Source organism: Scylla paramamosain, chromosome 3, assembly GCF_035594125.1.
Source record: "Scylla paramamosain isolate STU-SP2022 chromosome 3, ASM3559412v1, whole genome shotgun sequence".
Classification (NCBI taxonomy): domain Eukaryota; kingdom Metazoa; phylum Arthropoda; class Malacostraca; order Decapoda; family Portunidae; genus Scylla; species Scylla paramamosain.
In genome coordinates this window covers 16114591-16137500 of record NC_087153.1, presented here as the reverse complement: position 1 = coordinate 16137500, position 22910 = coordinate 16114591, and the positions used below count along the sequence as shown (strand labels likewise).

At 42.6% G+C, this 22910-nt stretch overlaps 1 protein-coding gene across 1 annotated transcript in view; it reads left to right on the top strand.

Moving 5' to 3' along the window:
• LOC135096356 (tyrosine-protein phosphatase non-receptor type 13-like) overlaps positions 1-22910 on the top strand; it is a 44669-nt gene that overhangs the window by 11043 nt on the left and 10716 nt on the right. Inside the window, exon 12 of the mRNA XM_063997821.1 lies at positions 10805-11053. Within this exon, the coding sequence (XP_063853891.1) occupies positions 10805-11053 (249 nt within the window). The remainder of the gene's footprint in view (positions 1-10804; positions 11054-22910) is intronic.

Genomic DNA, 22910 nt, shown 5'->3' with positions numbered 1-22910 from the left:
AAGTTGTGTCGTCTTGGAAATGAGCTGTGTGCGTGTGTGTGTGTTTACACGTGTGTGCGTGAGCGTGTAGGTGTGTAGGTGAGTGGGTGGGTGGGTAGTGATAGTGTTGTGTCTGGTTTGATCGGCACGCGAACTTCGCAGACGTGTGTGTGTGTGTGTGTGTGTGTGTGTGTGTCGGCGGCATTCTATCCGGGTCGTGAATATAACGTATGAAGTGAGTGTGCCATTGATCGTCCCACAGGCAGAACGATCCCGAAATAGACGAGACAATTAGGTCGAATGAAAGAAGAGGAAAGAGGAGGAGGAAGAGCGGAAGGAAAAGCAAGCGTATAATTATTAATTAAAGCTCCCAGGTGTATCCCCGCTGCTTTTGATAATTAGCGTAGCATTTTTACTTTACTGATTTCTACATTTTATTTTGACGAATCGATGCAAGCAGTGTCGGAAAAAAACTCGTAACCAGGTAACGTTAGTAAAATAATTAAAGAATCTGTAGTGAATGAATGAATCACTAATGACCAATTATTTATAATCTTTACTATCTTACATTTTTTTTTTTACTGTATATAGCGTAGCTTATAATAAACAACCTCAGAAGGGCCAACAGATTAGCTGCTGATTGTTCCTCCTTTGTATACACCTCAGCCACCTCCTTTGAACACTTGATCTTCCACTTGTCACTTCCGCTTGTATTTATTGACTTTTATTTATCTATTAATTTCCCTTTCTCTCTTTTGCCATCCCCATGCTGCTGTACAACCTTTGATGTCTACGTAGCACACACCCTTTTTCCGTGAGTGCACTGCGTGACCAAACACAGCAGACTCTCGGAGCATCGCGTCCCATTCCGCCCTCCCACTTCTTGTAGCGACCTTGAAGTTGATTCGCGTCATTCCCTCCCCTCCTCTCCTCCCTCGCCCCCTCGCTCTCCCAAACATTAATTTAACGCTCGCCTGGTTATTATTCCTTCCCTCCTTTGCTCTCATCTTACCCTTCCGTCATGTGATTAGTATATCTCCTGCATTCTCCTTTCTTTCCTTCGGTCGCTCAGCTCTCAAAGGCACAAGGAAGAACAAAAGCAGCAGACAGTGTTGTTACTTGCAATATTTTGGTTTTGGTTTATACTTTCGTGTTGTAATTTTGTTTTTATTCTATTTTTAGTCTTTTCCTTCGTGCATAACAAGGTTCATGCGTGTAAATCATGCACATTTCCGTCATTCCTCGTCATGTGTGTATATTCTTCCTTTTGCCCTTTCGTTTCTTTCCAATTTTTTTTTCTTTTTTCTTCTTTTGTCGTAATTCCTTATTTCTTCCTTCGTTCCCTGTCATGTTTTCAGTTCAGTGTTTCTTCCTTCCTTTTATTCCGTTTTTCTTCCGCCTTTCAGTTTCTTCCCTGATTTTTTTTCTCTTTTCATCCTTCCTTCGTCGTAATCCCATCATTTCCTTCCTCGTATCTCTTTCCTTCCTTCTTTTTCAGGTTTCGCGTCCCGCTATTTTATATATATATATATATATATATATATATATATATATATATATATATATATATATATATATATATATATATATATATATATATATATATATATATTCCTTCCGTTCTTCCTAGTTTTCGTTCCTCTCCTTTCCTCCTTCTGTCAGTGTCTTCCTATTTTTGATTCCATAGTTTCTTTCATCTGCCTCTTTTCTTCCTTCCTATTTCACCTTTCCTTGTTTTCTATCTTTATTCCGCTTCCTTGCTTCGCTCTTTGTTATACATCTTTCCCCTCTTTATTTCCTTCTTTTCTTCCTTCATTCATTCTTCCTCTTTTTCCTTCTTCCTTTCTTTTTTTCTTTCGACTTTCTTCCTTCCTTTTCACCTGTCCCATTCTTTCTTCCCTCTTCCCACGCCCCTCTTTTTTTCAGATTATTATAATTCTTTCTGCCTACCTGTGTTATTCTCTTCCTTACTGCTTCCTTCCTTTCTTCCTTCTCATTTATTGTTATCCTTCTGCCCTTCTTACCGAGTGTCTTCTTTATTTTAATTACTTGATTTTGTCACCTTTTTTTCACGTTACTTTTCTTTCTTTCTTGTTTTCGTTCTTTTTTTTGCCGTTCGTTCGTTTGTTCTTTTTTTATTTCTATTCTACTTTTTTTTTTTGTGTGTGTGTGTCTTCCTCCCCTCCTTCCCATTCTCTCCCCCATCCTCCTTCCCTCCGATATTTTCCTCCGGACTCCATAATCCGCGTTGTTGCTAAGCTAGAACCTCAATCAACCAATCAATATATCAATCAACCAATTAATCTTTCGTTATTTTCAACCCGTCCTACCTCCACCACCACCACCACCACTACCTCCTCATCTCTCCTCACCTCTCCTCTCCTCTCCTCTCCTCTCCTCTCCTCTCCCACGTTAGTTCCGCAAATCTGATCCTCTCTCCCTTGTCTCTCCTTACTCTCACGGCACAAATGGAGTGTACATCCGAGTGGAGGTGGAACAGTGGAGTGACTTTGATGGGTGGAGAGAGAGAGAGAGAGAGAGAGAGAGAGAGAGAGAGAGAGAGAGAGAGAGAGAGAGAGAGAGAGAGAGAGAGAGAGAGATCTCGGTGTTTACGATTATAATGTCAGTCTATTTTGCTCTCTCTCTCTCTCTCTCTCTCTCTCTCTCTCTCTCTCTCTCTCTCTCTCTCTCTCTCTCTCTCTCTCTCTCTCTCTCTCTCTCTCTCTCTCCACCATGAATCTCTTTAAAAATGGAAGAAGGAAAAACATACAAGATCATACATATACGTTTCCCCTTTTGAAGCAGTTCGTTATAAGCTACAGATCAAGTGAAAAGAATACGTACTTATCACATTAGCAGCAGTACAGGAGAGTATAAGAGGGCTCTGCTGGTGGGGGTGGGTGGGGGCAGCAGATTCAAAGGGGAATGCATGACGAAGGGCTGAGATCGAAGGTGGTGTAGAAGAGAAACATGTAGGATAAGGTATCTCTCTCTCTCTCTCTCTCTCTCTCTCTCTCTCTCTCTCTCTCTCTCTCTCTCTCTCTCTCTCTCTCTCTCAAGGCGTCGCCAGTCTGGACTAACACAGCGTAAAGAATAATGAGTGTTGTTCCATTGACGAGACACTGAAAGGAAGGGCGAAAAAGAGACCAGAGAAGGAAATGGCTTTTTTTTTTTTTCAGAGAGAGAGAGAGAGAGAGAGAGAGAGAGAGAGAGAGAGAGAGAGAGAGACTGACTCATCCACCTTGAATTTCAGTAACAGATTCCCATAATTCAACGTTGTAGGCATACTACTCGCTTCCACCCTGCCAGAATTTACTATACACTGAGATTTCTTGAATAATAATAAAAAAAAAACTATATGGTATTTTCAAGCCTTCATCCATCTTACGTACGTTATTATCTTGTGTTCTTGTCTTTTTTTCCCCCCTATTCTTATGTCTTCGTGTTAACTGTGTCATGGTAAAGAGGACAAGCTGACGTAAGAACATAAGAGAATCGTGGAAGCTGCAATAAACTAGTTGGTCTGTACGGGTTAGTCTTATTACATAACAAGCTTACTTACATCCGCCATCATCCCTATTCATACACTTACCTAATCTTGAAAATCTCCCTGTTGACTCAGCACTAACTACCTTATTACTCAGTCCGCTCGCTTCAGGATTGCACAGATTTATGGATGGGGATGATAGGTGGAAATTGCCACGTGTAGGCCTGATGGCTTCTTCCAGCTTCCCTTATTTTCTTACGTTCTTATGTTCATTTAGCACTGATGACTAATTTCTCTCTCTCTCTCTCTCTCTCTCTCTCTCTCTCTCTCTCTCTCTCTCTCTCTCTCTCTCTCTCTCTCTCTCTCTCTCTCTCTCTCTCTCTCTCTCTCTCTCTCTCTCTCTCTCTCTCTCTCTCTCTCTCTCTCTCTCTCTCTCTCATTGCTTTGTCTGTCTTTCAGTGTCATGTCTTGTGGCTGGTGTGTGTGTGTGTGTGTGTGTGTGTGTGTGTGTGTGTTGGGTGGTCTCAGGCACAACACCGTGTTCTTAAGAGTTCTTGAGAGGCTTTGAGGCAGGGGAGCACACAGACTGGGTGAAGGAAGTGCCAAGTTGATCGTGTGTGTGTGTGTGTGTGTGTGTGTGTGTGTGTGTGTGTGTGTGTGGATAGTTGTTGTTGTTTTCTTACCTTCTGTTCATTAATTGTTTCTTTGTTTTCGGTTGTTCATTCGGTTATTTCCTCTTCTCCTATCTTATTTGTTCTTTGTTTCGTTCTTTTTTTTCGTTTTTTTTATCGTGTTCGTTTATTTGTTAGTTTCGTCCGTTCGTTCGTTTTTTGTTTGCTCCTTTTGTTTCTTCCTTGTCTTTCTTTACTGCTACTTTATGTCTTAATTAGTTCTTTATATCCTTACTTCATTTCTTCATTTTCTTCTCTATTACTTCATTTCTTCATTTTCTTCTCTATTACTTCATTTCTTTTCTCCACCCTTCCTTCGTGTCATCATTTTCTTCTATCATTTTTTTCTTCCGTCTTTCCTTCGTCTACATACATATCCTCTTTTTCTTGTCGTCCATTTCTTCTTTCATCTTCTTTGCTTTTCTTCCTATTATCTTTTCTTTCTCTTACTTTTACTGGTATTTTGATGTTATGTGAGACTCTTCGGAAAGGTGTGTGTGTGTGTGTGTGTGTGTGTGTGTGTGTGTGTGTGTGGTAATAACCCCACAAGTGAAGGTATGTGTCGTTCAGGTGGGAAGCACACCTGAGGAATGAAGGGAGGGGAAGGAGGAGGACGGGGAGAGGAGGAGAAGGAGGAGGAGGAGGAAGAGGGGGAGCAAAGAGCTAAGCATGTTCTCCCCCTCTTCTCATCCCTTCCCTCATCCCTCTCCCGTCTCTCTCTCTCTCTCTCTCTCTCTCTCTCTCTCTCTCTCTCTCTCTCTCTCTCTCTCTCTCTCTCTCTCATATTCGGGACAGCGCCACAGCTTCGCCTCAGTTCGCCTTCTCAGTCAGTCGGCGTCGGGTGTTCGTGATCAGTCAGTCGAGTGTTGTATTGAGAACCAGCGAGTGTTTCCCCCTCCCCTCTTCGACCTCGCCTCGACTCCGCCCCGCCCTGTCGTGTTGCCCCGCGCCTCGTCTTGCCGGCCTCCGCTTGTAGACTTGAGATGTTTCTTCGTCAGGAGGTAGAGAGTGAGGAGCAATAATCATTCATGGTCGTCATTACTACTACTATTACTACTACTACTATTACTACTACTACTACAATTAACTAGCATTTTCATTGGATATTTCTTTTATGTGCATATTATGATCGAACTGCCACCGTCACCTCGTCAGATAACAATAATAATAATGATAATAATGTGCCATCTACAGTGACTGCTATGTGTAGTGTTGATGGCTTCTTGCAGCTTCTCTTATTTTCTTATTTACATTCTTCATTATCATGTTCGCTTCAGACGTTACCATCACCATCATCACCACTTCAACCTATCACCACCATCGCTGTTATCACCATTATCAGTCACTTTCGTTCTCATTCTATGCAGATTTTCATTAATTTATATCTTGACCTCGATATCTTCTCTTCTCGTTCGCTGTGCTGTGTATACTCATTTAAATGTCAGTGAGTGAGGTGCAGTGCGTGGCCGGGGAACTGGAATAAACGAGTGAGTGAGTGAGTGAGTGAGTGAGTTGGTGAGTGAGTCATTCCGTGAGTAATTACGTATAGAAGACTTACAAGTTATAAGTTGCTTAGGTTTCTTATCGTAGACAAATAGATAGATGGCTAGATAGATTGGCAGACATATAAAAAGTGTGGTAGAGAGAGAGAGAGAGAGAGAGAGAGAGAGAGAGAGAGAGAGAGAGAGAGAGAGAGAGAGAGAGAGAGAGAGAGAGAGAGAGAGACCTATCACACACCTTTTTTTACCTTGACCTGTATTTTGTGAATCACGTGAACCAATTTAGGCGGGATACGTTACCTGTGTGTGTGTGTGTGTGTGTGTGTGTGTGTGTGGCGTGACCCAGGTGTGCGGCAGGAGCAATTAGAGGTGAGTCACTTAACACATGTGGCGCGAAGGTGTGGTGGGGAGGTGGAGAGAGAGAGAGAGGAGGGTGGTGGATGATACTCGTAGTTACAGATGATACAGAAGCAGTGGTGCCATCATCATCATCATCATCATCATCATCGGCAGCAGCATTTTTATTATTATTATTATTATTATTATTATTATTATTGTTATCATCGTCATCTTTGTTGTCGTTTTGTCTACACTCGTGATTTTCGTCGTTTTCTCCTCTCTATCAGCCCTTTTATCTTCATCATCATTATTGTTACTTTTTATCGTATTTTTATCTTGCTTTATTTATTCATGTGTTTTATTTATTTATTTGTTTGTTATTTGTTACTGCCATCGTTTTGGTATACACACACACACACACACACACACACACACACACACACACACACACACACACACCATAGTTATCATTCTCATTTAGATAAAAAAATATTAGTGATAACGGCATTTGTACTTGAACCAACTACTTTTTCTTATCAGCTTACTCGTATTCTTACAAACACACGTGTATTCCCGAAGCGTGACAGAAATCTTGTACCTCTTACCACCTCACCGGTGGACACCGCTAGGCACTCCACCGCCTCCACTCTCTCGGTCTTCTTAAGGCTGACTGACACCTTTTCTGCCCATGAATCTTCGTCATTACCATGTCACTCAGCATATGTCTCTCTCTCTCTCTCTCTCTCTCTCTCTCTCTCTCTCTCTCTCTCTCTCTCTCTCTCTCTCTCTCTCTCTCTCTCTCTCTCTCTCTCGCTATCGAATCAGCGTGTAATTAGTTCAGACAGTTATCGATAATCCATCTAAATATACTGTGAACTCAAATTTTCAGTCCAAGCATGAAGTCTGGCATGCGAGGAAATCCGTGTAAATCCCTCAGTATTACTAGTAGTGACCCGAATGTAAGTGCCGGTATACCTCACTAACGCCTTGCATTTGTTTCTTGGTTCTCACGTGTACACTCAGCCATTCTAGTTCTCTCTCTCTCTCTCTCTCTCTCTCTCTCTCTCTCTCTCTCTCTCTCTCTCTCTCTCTCTCTCTCTGCCCCCTTTTTCCTTTATTCGTCGTGTTTATTCGTGTGTATGAAATTTTCCACGTATTCTTTCTGTTTTAATTCTTGTTCCTTTTTTTCATTGTTATTATTATTATGTCTTACTTTCTATTGTACAGCGTATGTAGATTTGCCGCAGGTTCCTAATAATTCATGGTTTCTGTTAATTTATATTCGTCATGTTTACGAATGTACATAAACTTTTCACATGTTCTTCATGATTATAATTCTTGTTCGTTTTTTTATTTGCCATGGTTGCTAATGTATACAAATTTTCCACACGTTCCTTCTTTATATATATATATATATATATATATATATATATATATATATATATATATATATATATATATATATATATATATATATATATATATATATATATATATATATATATATATATATATATATATATATATATATATATATATATATATATATATTTTTTTTTTTTTTTTTTTTTTTTGTGTTTGTCGTTCTTACTTATTCAGCTTACTAATGTACACAAATCTGCGACATATTCCTTTTAATAATAGTTCTTGTCGTTCTTTTTTTCTTTTCTTTTCTTTTTTTTTTTATCTACCATGCTTGCTCGTGCACATTAATTTCCCACACACGTCTTTTATAACACCGTAAGCACGGCTTGAACTATGCTGATGACAGGAGTACATAACAGTCCTCGGCGCTTTCTTCTTTACATCCGGTGTATATATATGTACCGAGACTCGTACAAACTAAAGCTTGCGACACTGGGTATAGAGTGAATCTGAATCCGTAGACCACTCAGCCAGCCCGTGACCTACCCCATGCTGCAGTGCCATCCTCTCTTGTCCCTCCTTGTCGGTCTTTCGGTATTAAACATAAGGGAAGCTGCAAGAAGCCATCAGGCCTATACGTGGCAGTCCATGTATTAACAGCAATGATTTGAATACAAGGACCGGCACCTCACGAACTCCTTATCTCTGTCCTTGTGTGTACTCTCAGATTCCCTCTATGTATCGATCTCTCTTCCCGCTCTCTTAACCGCCATGCTTTCTGATGTATATAAAAAAAAAACACACACACACTTTTCCTCCTATAACAAGTCTTGACGTTACATTTCATTTATCGTTCTCTTTCCCCTCTCATATTCACCATGCTTTCTAATGTATATAAAGAAACATCCACATATTCCTTCTATAACAAGTCTTGCCGTTCCATATTTATTTATTTATTTTTATTTATTTATTTGCTTATTAATGTGTGAACTTTCCTCGCAGCAACAGAAGCAGCGGCATCATTCACACATTCCATCCACATTACTCTCCACGTTGGCATGCATATAATCACGCCACCGCTGATGTCATAACCATCCCCATCATCATCATCATCATCATTATCATTATCCCTCCCCAGATATTGACGGCATTGTTGTTTCACCATCGTCTTTATTATTATTTTTTTCTGGCGGTGGTGGTGGTTAAGACTGCGTACGTGTGTGTGTGTGTGTACGTGTGCGTGTGTGTTTGTATAAGGAGATTCTGTCCTAGGAAAACGAAAAAGGCTAAAAAAAAAAAATAAATAAATAAAATAAAGTATATGAAAGGCTTGCTGAAGGTGGTAATTCCCAAAGAGTATAGTCAAAAGGGTTATCTAAAATTTGACGTGTGTGTGTGTGTGTGTGTGTGTGTGTGTGTGTGTGTGTGTGTGTGTGTGTGTGAGGAAAACATGCAAGATGCGTAGAAAGCAAGTAAGAATAAGTATACCCAAGTGGGATGGAGGGCCTCGTGTGCCTGGAGCCTCGTGAAGGTGCAGACAGTGCCCAGGTGGGATGAAACACTGCAGCGAGGCGATCTGGCGTGTATGCTCGTCGTGTCGTGGAGTCAGACGTGGAAAGCTTTGCGTGAGGATAAAGTTATTTGGTGAAAGATTAATTGGAGTTTATTTCTACATAAAATTAAGAGGTAATACATATTGATAACCAGAAAATCTTTGAATCTTTATTTTTTTCTTGTCGTGGTGGTCATGGATGATTGTAGTGATGTGAGATATGAGCTGGAAATTAAGAGGTAGTGAAGATTGTGAATTAGATAATATTCAAATATTCTACACCGATTTTGTTATGGTGATCATGAATGACAATAGTGAAGTGAGACATCTTAACCTGATCACGTGACGCCAGGCAGTGCCTCTCAATACCACTGCAGAGTGCCATCTCACTGACACCTCACAGAAGCATCTCGCTTCCCTGTGACAAGCCGGAGTTAGCCACGCAGCCTGACGCGCTCCCTGCTAACAAAGAAAACGTCACGCTCGGTGCCCCATCTGTAATGCTTGTGTGTGTTGCGTCACCACGAGGGAATGCCATCGGTGGTGCCACTGTATGCTCAAGGCACTCGTGAAAGCAACATACCCTGGCGTGGCAAGGCACAAGATATGGAAATTTTCCTGGAAATACATTGAACTGTAGTTTAGAAAAAGGCAGAAAAGGACAGGAGAAAAAATAGACTGGAGAAGAAGAAAAGAAGAGAAAAGAGAGAAACAAAAGAATGAGTGGTAATCATACCGGAACCTCACACGCCTGAGCAGCATCAGTGAAGTTTATAGTTCAGGCGTGTCAACCTGTCCTTCCATCATCCTGCGCGCGCCCCAGTCCGTGGCCCCGCCCTGCCGTGCCCAGGCGTGCCCCGGCGCTCATGAGGGCCTGGCATGAGTGATGGGCAGGCCGCCAGAGGGGAGGGGGCGGGAGGCGTGCCGGGGGCCGCCACCACCACCTCAAGTTCACCATCACCACCGTCCTCATCAGCGAGCAAGGAGGTGCGGCGCGCTCGTACACACACACACACACACACACACACACACACACACACACACACACACACACACACACACACACACACACACACACACCAATTAAAAAACACTGCACACACAGAAATAACACTGCACACACAGAAATTGCGCCGTTTACTTTTATTAGCAACACATTCCTCGCGTACAGTGACCCAAATATTCTCCCACTCGTGTTTTACGTCCCTCAATGCACCATACCCGGCACTCCTGAAAATGTGTGGCACTGCTGTAGACCTCGGCACTGTAGTGAGAGGAGTGGACGCATCTGGCACTGCTTGTAATATATTGGCGTATGTTGTGGTGCTGTGTGTGGCTGTGGCGTGCTGTGTAGATGTGCTGTGTAGGTGTGTTGTGTAGTTGTGAAGCTGCTTGGTGTGGTGTGGCCCGTGCAGGAGTTGTAACAAGGCCCACCGTAGTACAGACACACCTCCCTGGCCATAACTGATATCGTTAATTTCACTCGCTTCACTTAACTTGATTACAGACTGATGCTTATTACACATAACCATACTCCTCCCCCCCCCCACACACTCTCCTTCCTCCTATCCCTGAGCCGTCCCTCTTTTCTCATTCCATCACTGATAAACATTTGATGCAGCCTGGGCAAACTGGAGCCTGCATTCTTAATCGCTTCGTTATCTCATCAGGACTATTTTCAAAGGTCACAGAGATGGTCATTCGGGTTTTCGAGGGTGTTTTCCCCATTGATGATGCAGCATCTTTGATAATGTACATCTAGAATCGTGAAAAATACCCTTGAAAACTTACTAACGTCCACTAGAGCCTCTTTGAAAATAGTGGAGATAAAAACATCGAAAGTTGAAGAATGCGAGTCATGTTTTACACTTGTACCAAATTCAAAGCCTCCACTCGCCCTTGCCTCCCACAGAGCCGTCCCTGAGGAGCGTCGTGGTGGAGGAGAGCGTGGACGAGTCCCTGGTGGAGAGATTCCTGCTGTGCCCGTCGTCGTGGTCGCCGTGCGGGCCCGCCTGTGTGGAGCGTCGCCTCGCCTCGGTCACGCTTCACAAGAAGGACGGGTCCCTTGGGGTGATGATCGCTGAGGGCACCGACCACGGACTGTACATCCAGGCGGTGTCCCCAGACGGCCCCGCGCACCAGCAGGGCTCCCTCAAGCCAGGTGAGTGGGTGGGGGCGCTACGGTGCACGACACACACACACACACACACACACACACACACACACACACACACACACACAGTAATTTTGGACTCGCTGCCTCGCAAGGGACACGCAGCTTCAGTAGGCCTTTCTCTCTCTCTCTCTCTCTCTCTCTCTCTCTCTCTCTCTCTCTCTCTCTCTCTCTCTCTCTCTCTCTCTCTCTCTCTCTCTCTCTCTCTCTCTCTCTCTCTCTCTCTCTCTCCCCACTTGGTCAAAGCCACACACACACACACACACACACACACACACACACACACACACACACACACACACACACACACACACACACACACACACACACACACACACACACACGATACATAGTAGTTTGGAAAAGAGAAAACAAAGTACCAATTAGCATTTTTAATAGGATCCATAGTAGCAAACATCTTGCTTCTAAACTCCATCATGTCTCATTTACTGAACATGTCAAGTCAGTTTTCTTCTTACACATAAAACAACACTATTTTTTTTATCTCTCTTGGGAAATAACGTCAATTTACATTTGTTCTCTGTCCAAATTTGACCCCGAGTGTCGGGGCTGGCGTCCTGCGGGGGTTGAGGCCGTTGAGGGGGACCTTGTAGTGGTAAGTGGGGCGGAGGGGGGAGCGGGTGGTGGGGGCCCTGACGTGGGGTGGAACGTAGGATGGTAAGGGCTGCTGAGGGTGTGTGTGTGAAGACGTGGAGCTAGAACCAGAGGCAGAGGAGGAAGAAGAGGAGGTGGAGGAGGACGAGGAGGAGGAAGAAGATGAAGATGAAGAGGAGGAGGAGGAGGAGGAGGAGGAGGAGGAGGAGGAGGAGGAAGAAGATGAAGAGGAGGAGGAAGAAGATGAAGATGAAGATGAGGAGGAGGAAGAAGAGGAAGAGGAGGAGGAGGAAGCTTCATGTTGCTGGGCCTTATCCTTGTAGTGCTGCAGCTCCTTCTTGGTCACCTGCACCTTGATCGGCGGTGCCCCGGGCACGCGCGCCTGTGGGAGGCACGGGGGACTGGTCACACACACACACACACACACACACACACACATACACACTTTAGTGTGTGTGTGTGTGTGTTTAGATGAAAACTGGAAACATGAAGGTGATAAAGAAAGAAAAAGTTAGAAGGAAGAAAATGATTAGAAAAAAAATAGAAATATAGGTGTGTTACTTGGTAGAGAGGAAGCGCAAGGAAGAAAGGTTAGAAAAAAGTTGAAATATGTACTTGGTTATTCCTGATAGAAGTACAGAGGAGAAAGTAGACATACAGGTAACAGGTGCACAAGGAGAGAAGGCGGCATTACCTTGTAGAAGGCGTGGTCACTTGGCACGGCCTCGTAGTCTTCAGGAGGCTTGGTGCTCTCTGTCACCTCCGCCTTGTACCCCCAGTCGTCCACGGTGTACCTGCGTGCGTGTAGACAGGTGGGGATCGCTCATGCAACACTGATTACGGCTCCAAGTGCACCTGTGATCTGTGCGTGCGTGAGCTGCTACCTAAAGCCTTGCCATTCAGTTCACTCTTAAATTCTCGTAAGGTGGGGGAGGGGAAGGGGGAGTTTATGCGAAGATTGTTTTTGTTCTAGGGAGTTTTTTCAAGTGACACACACACACACACACACACACACACACACACACACACACACACACACACACACACACACACACACACACACACACACAAACGGAAAATATTTTATGATGTACAAATATTTAAAAAAAAAAAAAAGAAAAGACAGACATGTATGCGCAAGGAAACCCAACATTTGTTAATAGGTCGCAACAAGAAACTCAACAAGAGAAGATGACATAAGAATGTGCAGAGGTACGGTTTTCTTAATAGAGCCTTAGATTAGTGGAACGTATTATTGGATAGAGGAAGCGGTGTGTGCAAGCAATATACATTAATCCTTTGAACGCCAGACAGGTCCCCTTAAAGTAAATATGTTTTGGTATTATAGTTATTTCAATAAATTTGTAGCTTAAGAAAAATTCTATACTGTTTTCTGTGTTCTTTCAAACTTTCTGATCTATTAATTTAATTATTTTTCGTTTGCTCTATCACATTGCTTTCAAGGCCCTTCCTTCAGTTACTGACACCTCTGTGGGGGCTTTTCTTCCATCTTTTTATAACTCAAGGCCACTGCCCCTCTCACATTAAAAAAATGAATAAATAAAATAGAGAAAACACGACTATATCAATAAAAGGGTAAAAACAAATAAATAAATAAATAAACTATCTATTATAAGCTAAACTCGACCTTGTGAAAAGTAAACACCAGCAGGCAAACAAACACTATCAAGGAAGCATAACCCTTTCACTGCTAATTGGCGCATCACTCCTTAATAACTCTGAGACACCTTTTGTTGCCCTACAGTCACCTCTAAACATTGCACTGACTAGAAATCGCAAAATATAGATTTTTTTTTTCTAGCCCTCTCTTTCTTGTAGATGCTTATAAAGAACATACATATTGTTTTTTAGTGTTGTGAATTGTTCCATACCGCACTGAAAGGCTGAAGAGAAACATCCATTAAGACTTTACTGTACTTATCTTCCACGAACACCACCCACCTGACGGTCATGTACACTCCGTCCGGCCTGAGGTAGGAGTAGTGCCCCTTAACATGCTCGCCCTCCCCCGGTCGTTCCTCCTGTCTGGTGCTGTACACGGAGCTCAGGCCGCTCATCACGCTGTAGGAGAAGGCGTAGGGGGCCTGGGGGGAGGAAGGTGGAGACGAAGATGGTTAAGTCTGTGTGTGTACAGGTGTAAGAGATGGTTGTTTTTTTTTTTTTTTTTTTTTTTTTTTTTTTTTTTTATGCAGGAAGGACACTGGCCAAGGGCAACAAAAATCCAATAAAAAAAATATGCCCACTGAAATGCCAGTCCCATAAAAGGGTCAAAGCAGTGGTCAAAAATTGATGAATAAGTGTCTTGAAACCTCCCTCTTGAAGGAAGTCAAGTCATAGGAAGGTGGAAATACCGAAGCAGGCAGGGAGTTCCAGAGTTTACCAGAGAAAGGGATGAATGATTGAGAATACTGGTTAACTCTTGCGTTAGAGAGGTGGACAGAATAGGGGTGAGAGAAAGAAGAAAGTCTTGTGCAGCGAGGCCGTGGAAGGAAGGGAGGCATGCAGTTAGCAAGATCAGAAGAGCAGTTAGTATGAAAATAGCGGTAGAAGACAGCTAGATATACAACATTGCGGCGGTGAGAGAGAGGCTGAAGACAGTCAGTTAGAGGAGAGTAGTTGATGAGACGAAAAGCTTTTGATTCCACCCTGTCTAGAAGAGCAGTATGAGTGGAAACCCCCAGACATGTGAAGCATACTCCATACATGGACGGATAAGGCCCTTGTACAGAGTCAGCAGCTGGGGGGGTGAGAAAAACTGGCGGAGACGTCTCAGAACGCCTAACTTCATAGAAGCTGTTTTAGCTAGAGATGAGATGTGAAGTTTCCAGTTCAGATTATAAGTAAAGGACAGACCGAGGATGTTCAGTGTAGAAGAGGGGGACAGTTGAGTGTCATTGAAGAAGAGGGGATAGTTGTCTGGAAGGTTGTGTCGAGTTGATAGATGGAGGAATTGAGTTTTTGAGGCATTGAACAATACCAAGTTTGCTCTGCCCCAATCAGAAATTTTAGAAAGATCAGAAGTCAAGCGTTCTGTGGCTTGTGTGTGTAGAGGTGTAGGGGAGGGGATCTTTAAGTGTGTGTGTGTGTGTGTGTGTGTACTAAAGGTATTGACATGTAAGTTAGTGATGTGTGTGTGTTTGTATGCTAGAGGTTAGGTTGTCGTGCATGTGTTTATTGAAAGGCTCATACACACACACACACACACACACACACACACACACACACACACACACACACGAAGGTGAGGGTAACACTTGCAGGGTCTCTCCTCCTCCTCCTCCACTTCCTCCTCCTCCACTTCCTCCTCCTCCTCCTCCTCCTCCTCCTCCTCCTCCTCCTTTCTTATCAGTCTGCGTCAACTTTTCCTCAATTTCTCTCTCTCTCTCTCTCTCTCTCTCTCTCTCTCTCTCTCTCTCTCTCTCTCTCTCTCTCTCTCTCTCTCTCTCTCTCTCTCTCTCTCTCTCTCTCTCTCTCTCTCTGCTTGCGTTCTATTATTCCGTGAAGCACAAACACTCCCCCACTCTCATCTTGTTTGACTAATAGCATTGTAGGTGGCTCCTCCTTGTCCTCCCTCATCCTCCTCCGCCCCTCAGGTGTAAGCAGGTATTGTTTTCCTGCCACCGACACCTCCTCCGCTAAGTCATGCGTTTTTTTTTTTTTTTTTTTTTTTTTTTAAAGTATGTTTCGTGTTTAGTCGTGTCGTGTCTCTCTCTCTCTCTCTCTCTCTCTCTCTCTCTCTCTCTCTCTCTCTCTCTCTCTCTCTCTCTCTCTCTCTCTCTCTCTCTCTCTCTCTCTCTCTCTCTCTCTCTCTCTCTCTCTCTCTCTCTCTCTCTCTCTCTCTCTCTCTCTCTCTCTCTATATATATATATATATATATATATATATATATATATATATATATATTTTTTTTTTTTTTTTTTTTTTATGCGAGTATTAATCGATCAACTCGTATTTTTTTTGTTTGTGTGTGTGTGTGTGTGTGTGTGTGTGTGTGTGTGTGTGTGTGTGGCACTGCATTCAGAAACAGTGGTATCTCGTATTTTAACAAACTTTAGGGGAAGTTTTCGGGATTTTCGGAGTTGTTCTGTTTCTACTTATAATTACCAAGGATTTCACGTCATCTGAACGTAGTCCTTATGAAAGCTCAGAGGATTTCAGAATCGAATTTAAGTCCTTACTAATAATTGTACTTCATTAGTTTCCACTTTTTGTACAATTAATTAAAAGGTAGTGTTCATTCACATCCCCAGCTCATTCACATCCACAAGTAACCATCTCTGTGGTCCTTGAAGACTGTACTAATAAGAGAACATAGCGTTTCATAAGACAAACCTTAGTATTCGAGAGAGTTTAAAAGGACGTTAATAGGTAGAAAATATAGCCAGTTTTAGAATGCCTTAGCAGGATGCTAACCGTAATAAGAAAAAAATACGTTCAGTTCTAGAATGCACAGTAACGTTTTAGTAACTCACTTAGAAACATCGCCAGTGAGGGTGTCCAGTCATCTCTGTAGTACCAAGACCTTATCATTGCAATGTGATGTCCTCATGTTGTGGACGTTATTGTATACGTAGATAGATCTTTGATATTATTGTCTATGATTTCATAGCGGGTGTGTTGGGATGTGTGTCTCCTATGTGTCTGCATTGTCTTGATAAAAATAAAACGAAAAAAGGTATTGCTACTTCTACTACTACTACAACTACTAGTACTACTGGACTTTAGTAAAGCATTTGACAAGGTACCTCATCAAAGCCTCCTGAGGAAGGTTAGGGGACACGGGATAGATGGGAAGGTGTTAGGTTGGATAAGGTCATGGCTTAGCGACAGGCGACAGAGAGTTGTAATAAACGGCTTGAAATCCGAGTGGGGTCTTGTAATTAATTAGTGGGGTGCCACAGAGATCGGTATTAGGGCCATTGTTATTTCTAATATATATCAATGACTTAGATAGTGAAATTAGTAGTGATGTTAGTAAATTTGCGGATAACACAAAGATAGGTAGATTAATTAGGTCAGAATCGGATGCCATCACCTTGCAGGCAGATTTAGATAGGATGAATGAATGGACGGACAGATGGCAAATGCAATTTGATATCAGGTAGATTAATTAGGTCAGAATCGGATGCCATCACCTTGCAGGCAGATTTAGATAGGATGAATGAATGGACGGACAGATGGCAAATGCAATTTGATATCAATAAATGCAAAGTACTTAGCGTAGGTAGAGGAAACCCACACATTAGGTACACATTAAACAACCAAATTCTGGTAGGTACAGGGTACGAGAAAGATTTAGGAGTTATAGTTAGCTCTGAACTCCGTCTAAGAAAACAATGCATAGAGGCCAGAAACAGGGCAAATAGGGTACTAGGATTCATTTTTAGAAGTGTTAAAAGTAGAAGGCCGGAAGTAATATTAAAGTTATACTTGGCGCTGGTCAGACCTCATCTAGACTACGCTGTGCAGTTTGGTCCCCACATTACAGGAAAGATATAGGTCTATTAGAATCAGTACAGAGGAAAATTACTAAAAGGATACATGGGATGAGGAGTATTTCTTACGAGGCGAGGTTGAAGTTGTTAAATTTACATTCTTTAGAGAGACGTAGGTTAAGAGGGGACCTGATAGAAGTCTCTTAAGTGGTATAAGGGTTATAACAGGGGGGACGTAAGCAAAATTCCTAGGATCAGCAACCAGGGTAGAACAAGAAATAACGGGTTCAAGCTTGAAAAATTTAGGTTTAGGAAGGAGGTAGAAAAAAATTGGTTCTCAAATAGAGTGGTAGATGAGTGGAACGGACTCAGTAATCATGTAGTTAGTGCTAGGACACTAGAGAGCTTTAAGAGAAGATTAGACAAGTTTATGGATGGGGATAATAGATGGAAATAGGTAGGTATATTTCATACAGGGACTGCCACGTGTAAGCCTGGTCGCTTCTTGTAGCTTCCCTTATTTCTTATGTTCTTATGTACTACTACTACTACTACTACTACTACTACTACTACTCGAACTGCTCACCAGGGGGACAATGGATATAATAACCGCCGCTCGCCTTCCCCTTCTTTGTAACGGTATAAAGTTATTCCTTCTGGGAAACACCATGTGTGTGTGTGTGTGTGTGTGTGTGTGTGTGTGTGTGTGTGTGTGTGTGTGTGCGTGCGTGCGCGTGCAAGAAATTTTGTATTGAGAAAAATAATTAAATGATATTGGTTTTATTTATTTCTTTTTCTTCTTCTTCTTATTATTATTATTATTATTATTATTATTATTAGTAGTAGTAGTAGTAGTAGTAGTAGTGGTAGTAGTAGTAGTAGTAGTAGTAGTAGTAGTAGTAGTAGTAGAAATTTTGTATTGAGAAAAATAGAAAAATAATTAAATGATATTGGTTTTATTTATTTCTTCTTTTTCTTCTTCTTCTTCTTCTTCTTCTTATTATTATTATTATTATTATTATTATTAGTAGTAGTAGTAGTAGTAGTAGTAGTAGTAGTAGTAGTAGTAGTAGTGGTAGTAGTAGTGGTAGTAGTAGTAGTAGTAGTAGTAGTAGTACCACCACCACCACCACCACCACCACCACCAACGCGACACAGTACTCACTAAGTAATCCTTGCTGGTGTCGCTTGTCGCGGTGCCTTGTGTCGGCAGGAGCGATGGCTGCTGCTGTGAGGGGGAGGGGGGCGCGGAGGGGTAGAGGCGTGGTGCTGTGGGGAGAGCCGCGGCACCTCCCACCATCACCACCACCACCACCATGCTGAGTTTACCGCTCCACCATGCCTAGAGAGAGAGAGAGAGAGAGAGAGAGAGAGAGAGAGAGAGAGAGAGAGAGAGAGAGTCATAAAAAAATACATGGTTATCTAAATTGACTTTTGCGTAATTAATAGGTTAAGTTAGATTAATTATCGATTCAGTCTTTACCTGAGAGAGAGAGAGAGAGAGAGAGAGAGAGAGAGAGAGAGAGAGAGAGAGAGAGAGAGAGAGAGAGAGAGAGAGAGCTCGATACTTATTAAAGAAAAGAAAACATTAAGATCCATAAATAACCAAGCATTACAAACGCACGAACACACAAACAATAACAATAAATCAGGTAACTGTGTGCAGGTCAGGTCAGGTCAGGTCAGGTCAGGTCATATTAGATTACGTTAGATCAAGGTGGGCATGTCAGCTTAACGTCAATAACAGGAGGAAACAGTCGATCACCACACACACACACACACACACACACACACACACACACACACACACACACACACACACACACACACACACACACACGACATACTACTAATACTACTGCTGCTGTTACTTTTAGCACCACCACCACCACCGCTACTACTACTACTACTACTACTACTACTACTACTACTACTACTACTACTACTACTACCACCACCACCACCAATCTTACTATATAGAACATTACTAAGTGTGTACAGTACGTAATTAATTTAGAATACTTACACTCTTTTGTAATTAAGGTCTTGTCTAATACAGTGCAGGAGGAGGAGGAGGAGGAGGAGGGATAGTAAATGTAGTAATAGTAATAGGAGGAGGAGGAGGAGGAGGAAGGGGGGTTAGTAATCGCTGTAATGACTTGCCTTTATTCTTTCCCGCGTCATCCTCTTCTGAAGGCCTCACTCTTTCTGCCCTGACCTCACTTTTACCAGACTGACGGTTCCTGGGGTCACCTGCCGCTAATATACCCCTCCCCAGGGCAGTTGGGAGAGGCCAGGCCGGGGAAGGGAGGTATGGGTAGAGTAAGGGAGAGAGGATGGGAGGGAAGAAGGAAGGGAAGAGTGGATGATAAGGGACGGTGTGGAGAGAGAGAGAGAGAGAGAGAGAGAGAGAGAGAGAGAGAGAGAGAGAGAGAGAGAGAGAGAGAGAGAGAGAGAGAGAGAGAGAGAGAGAGATAATTAGGTAAAGTTGTAAACAAAATGAACCCTGGGGTATCTCTCTCTCTCTCTCTCTCTCTCTCTCTCTCTCTCTCTCTCTCTCTCTCTCTCTCTCTCTCTCTCTCTCTCTCTCTCTCTCTCTCTCTCTCTCTCTCCAGTATTTTTATTTCTGTGGAGGGAGAAGCTGTGTCATGTTTTATTCCTTGCTGTTATACATGTGCTATAAAGAATGCAACAGCAGCAAGTCTTTAACATACGAGTACACTCGTATTTTGCTCGTTTCTCTGGAGGAAGGAGCTCGTGCATGTTTTATTCACTATTATTGTACACAGACACAGAGGGGTGCTGTCTCTCCTGGTGGTGTGCTGAAGTGTGTGGAAGGGATTGGTTTGTTTGATCAGGGTGTCTTGTTATGCCTGGGGGTTGTTCTTTCAGCTTGTTTTTGTTTTCTTTGTGGTGGTGGAGGGTGTATTAAGGTAGACGGACGAGGGCAGGCTACTTAAACCTTACCATTAAGATCCGTATCATCAAACATTTTCATCTCGCTTCATAAACTGTCAACACGCCTTTGTACAATTCACTGCTATTTTCGCGGGTGTTTTCATGATTCTTCTGGTGGCATAACAAGGCTTCTGCATCACCAGTGGTAGGAATCAAATAAGGTTATGCGAATCCGAGTAGTCAGCGGGTCTTGGAAGCAGTCCTGATGAGAGCTTTGTAAGAGTGCGGGTCTCAGGGGGAGGGAGGATTGGCTGGTATTCACTAACCTACCGCGTGTTTGTTGTGTTGTGTCCTCCTCACCTCAGGTCCGCCAGGCAATTAGTGTGTTTTGACCAGGAAGGGGAAGAAAATACCTGTGAGAGAGAGAGAGAGAGAGAGAGAGAGAGAGAGAGAGAGAGAGAGAGAGAGAGAGAGAGAGAGAGAGAGAGAGAGAGAGAGAGAGAGAGAGAGAGAGAGAGAGAGATACTTTTCTCTCTGATACAACTGCCATGAGCCAGAATCAAACTCTTATTCCTCAGCAGTGCCTTACTTCATCAGCTGCAGAGTCACGCGGGCCCTGGTAATGGGAGCTGATGGGAATGAAGCGCACCGTAAATCCAGTGTGAATTTTAAATAGTAATAATTCTTGGTGGCTTATTAAATCAGGTCGTTACATATGTGGTAATGCAGAGTCAGATTATAGTGGGCGCCATTCGCTCCTATTGATTGGTTGAAACGAGGCAATTGTTCACTTATGTAATATTTCTGTCTTTTGATGATAATAGTAATAGTAGTGATAATATTTGTAACAGTAATGATGATGATGACGCTAATAATAATAATAATAATAATAATAATAATAATAACAACAGTAACTTCGTCTTGTTTCAAAGGATACGCATCATAAAAAAATAAGATATGACTGGAAAGTAAAAAAAATATATATATAAATCAATAAAAAATCAATAAAAAAGATAATAAAACGAAAACTAAATTAATGATATAACCAGTTCGAAAATAAATAAATAAATAAATAAACTACCAAAATAATATACACAAATATACTCATTATCAACTTAGTGCTTCACCAAGAAACGTGTAGTAGTAGTAGTAGTAGTAGTAGTAGTAGTAGTAGTAGTAGTAGTAGTAACCAGTTTTCCCGCTGCGTCAGGAGGTGGGAGGGGCGGGGAAGGGCATTTCCACAGAGACTCGTGGGGAGACAAACTTACGTGGAAGGGGTGGGGCGGGGCGAGCTCGTGGTGGTGGGGTGGGGGAGGGAGGAGAGGGCGGGACGCAGGTAACAAGATTATTGGTGACGCGACTGTATACCGGATTGAGAGGAGAGAGGGAGGGAGGGGTAAAGAGGAGGGAGGGACAGGGGTGATGATTGAGGTAAAATTAAGGAAATAGATAAGAAAGAGGGAACGAAGAGGAGGGAAAAAAAAGAGGGAAGGATATGGAGTGGAGTAAGATAATGAGAGAGAAGTTGAAGGGACGAAAGGAGAGAAGAGAAGGACACGAAGAGAAATGAAGTAAATTGGGAAGGAACAAAGAGAAGGAGAAGGAGATAAAAGGAGGGTGAGACGAAGAAGAGGAGGAGGAGAAGGAGGAAAAGGAGGGAAGGACACGCAGAGGAATAAGATCAAAATGGAGGAACAAATAGAGGGGGAGTAGGATAAAAAAGAGAGAGAGAGAGAGAGAGAGAGAGAGAGAGAGAGAGAGAGAGAGAGAGAGAGAGAGAGAGAGAGAGAGAGAGAGGGACGAAGAGAGAAGGCGAATATGAATAGTAGCAAGATAATTAATGAAAAAAAATAATAAAGGTACGAAGAGGAGCAGGAATGAGATCAAGCTATAAAGAGAGAGAGAGAGAGAGAGAGAGAGAGAGAGAGAGAGAGAGAGAGAGAGAGAGAGAGAGAGAGAGAGAGAGAGAGAGAGAGAGAGAGAGAGAGAGAGAGAGATCCACAATAAAGTAAGGACGAACGAAAAATAGGAAGATGAGCAAGGCGTAACTAAGCAATGAACGAAAACATGAAAGGATGAGAGAGAAGAAGGAAAAGAACAGACCCAGTTATTATTCTTTTCTCTCTCTCTCTTCTCTTCACCAACACACCCCTTAGTCATGCCGCATCTCCTTCCCAGCATCTCATCTCAAAGTACTCACCCTCTTAAAGTCTAAAACAGTAACCTCTCCCTCCTCATCTGTGCATCACTCTGTCTTTCTCCTGTAGTGACTCGTTCCTGCCCTGTGTTGTGCAAGGTATCGACTGCAGGGGAAGGGAGTTGGTGTCTCGATTTCTGTGTTCTCTCTTTCTCTCTCTCTCCTGGTGGTGTGCTGAAGTGTGTGGAAGGGATTGGTTTGTTTGATCAGGGTGTCTTGTTATGCCTGGGTTTGTTCTTTCAGCTTATTTTTGTTCTCGTTGTGTTCCTTGTTTGTTTGTTTGTTTGTTTGGCGTCTTTGTGTTCGTCCTTGTCTTTCTCCTTTTTATTTTCCTCCTCATTCTACTACTACTACTACTACTGTTATTTATTATCATTTTCATTTTATTTATTCATTTATTTTATTTATCCATTTATTTATTTATACTTTATTTCATTTTTATTTGCGTGCACTTCAAAGTCTCATCCTCACCTGCTCTTCCTACCTGGCTCCTCTCCTAATGATTCTCAAACGTCTCTTTCATCTTCAACCTTCCTCCTTCTCAGACTCCTCCCAGTCTTGACATCGCTCACGTGTCATTCCTGCCTACACATTTAGTATTTCTTCCACTCCCTCTGAATTTCTAGCTCCTCTCTTCCTGCTAATATCATCCAAGGTAATCAATGGTCATGTTTGTCGT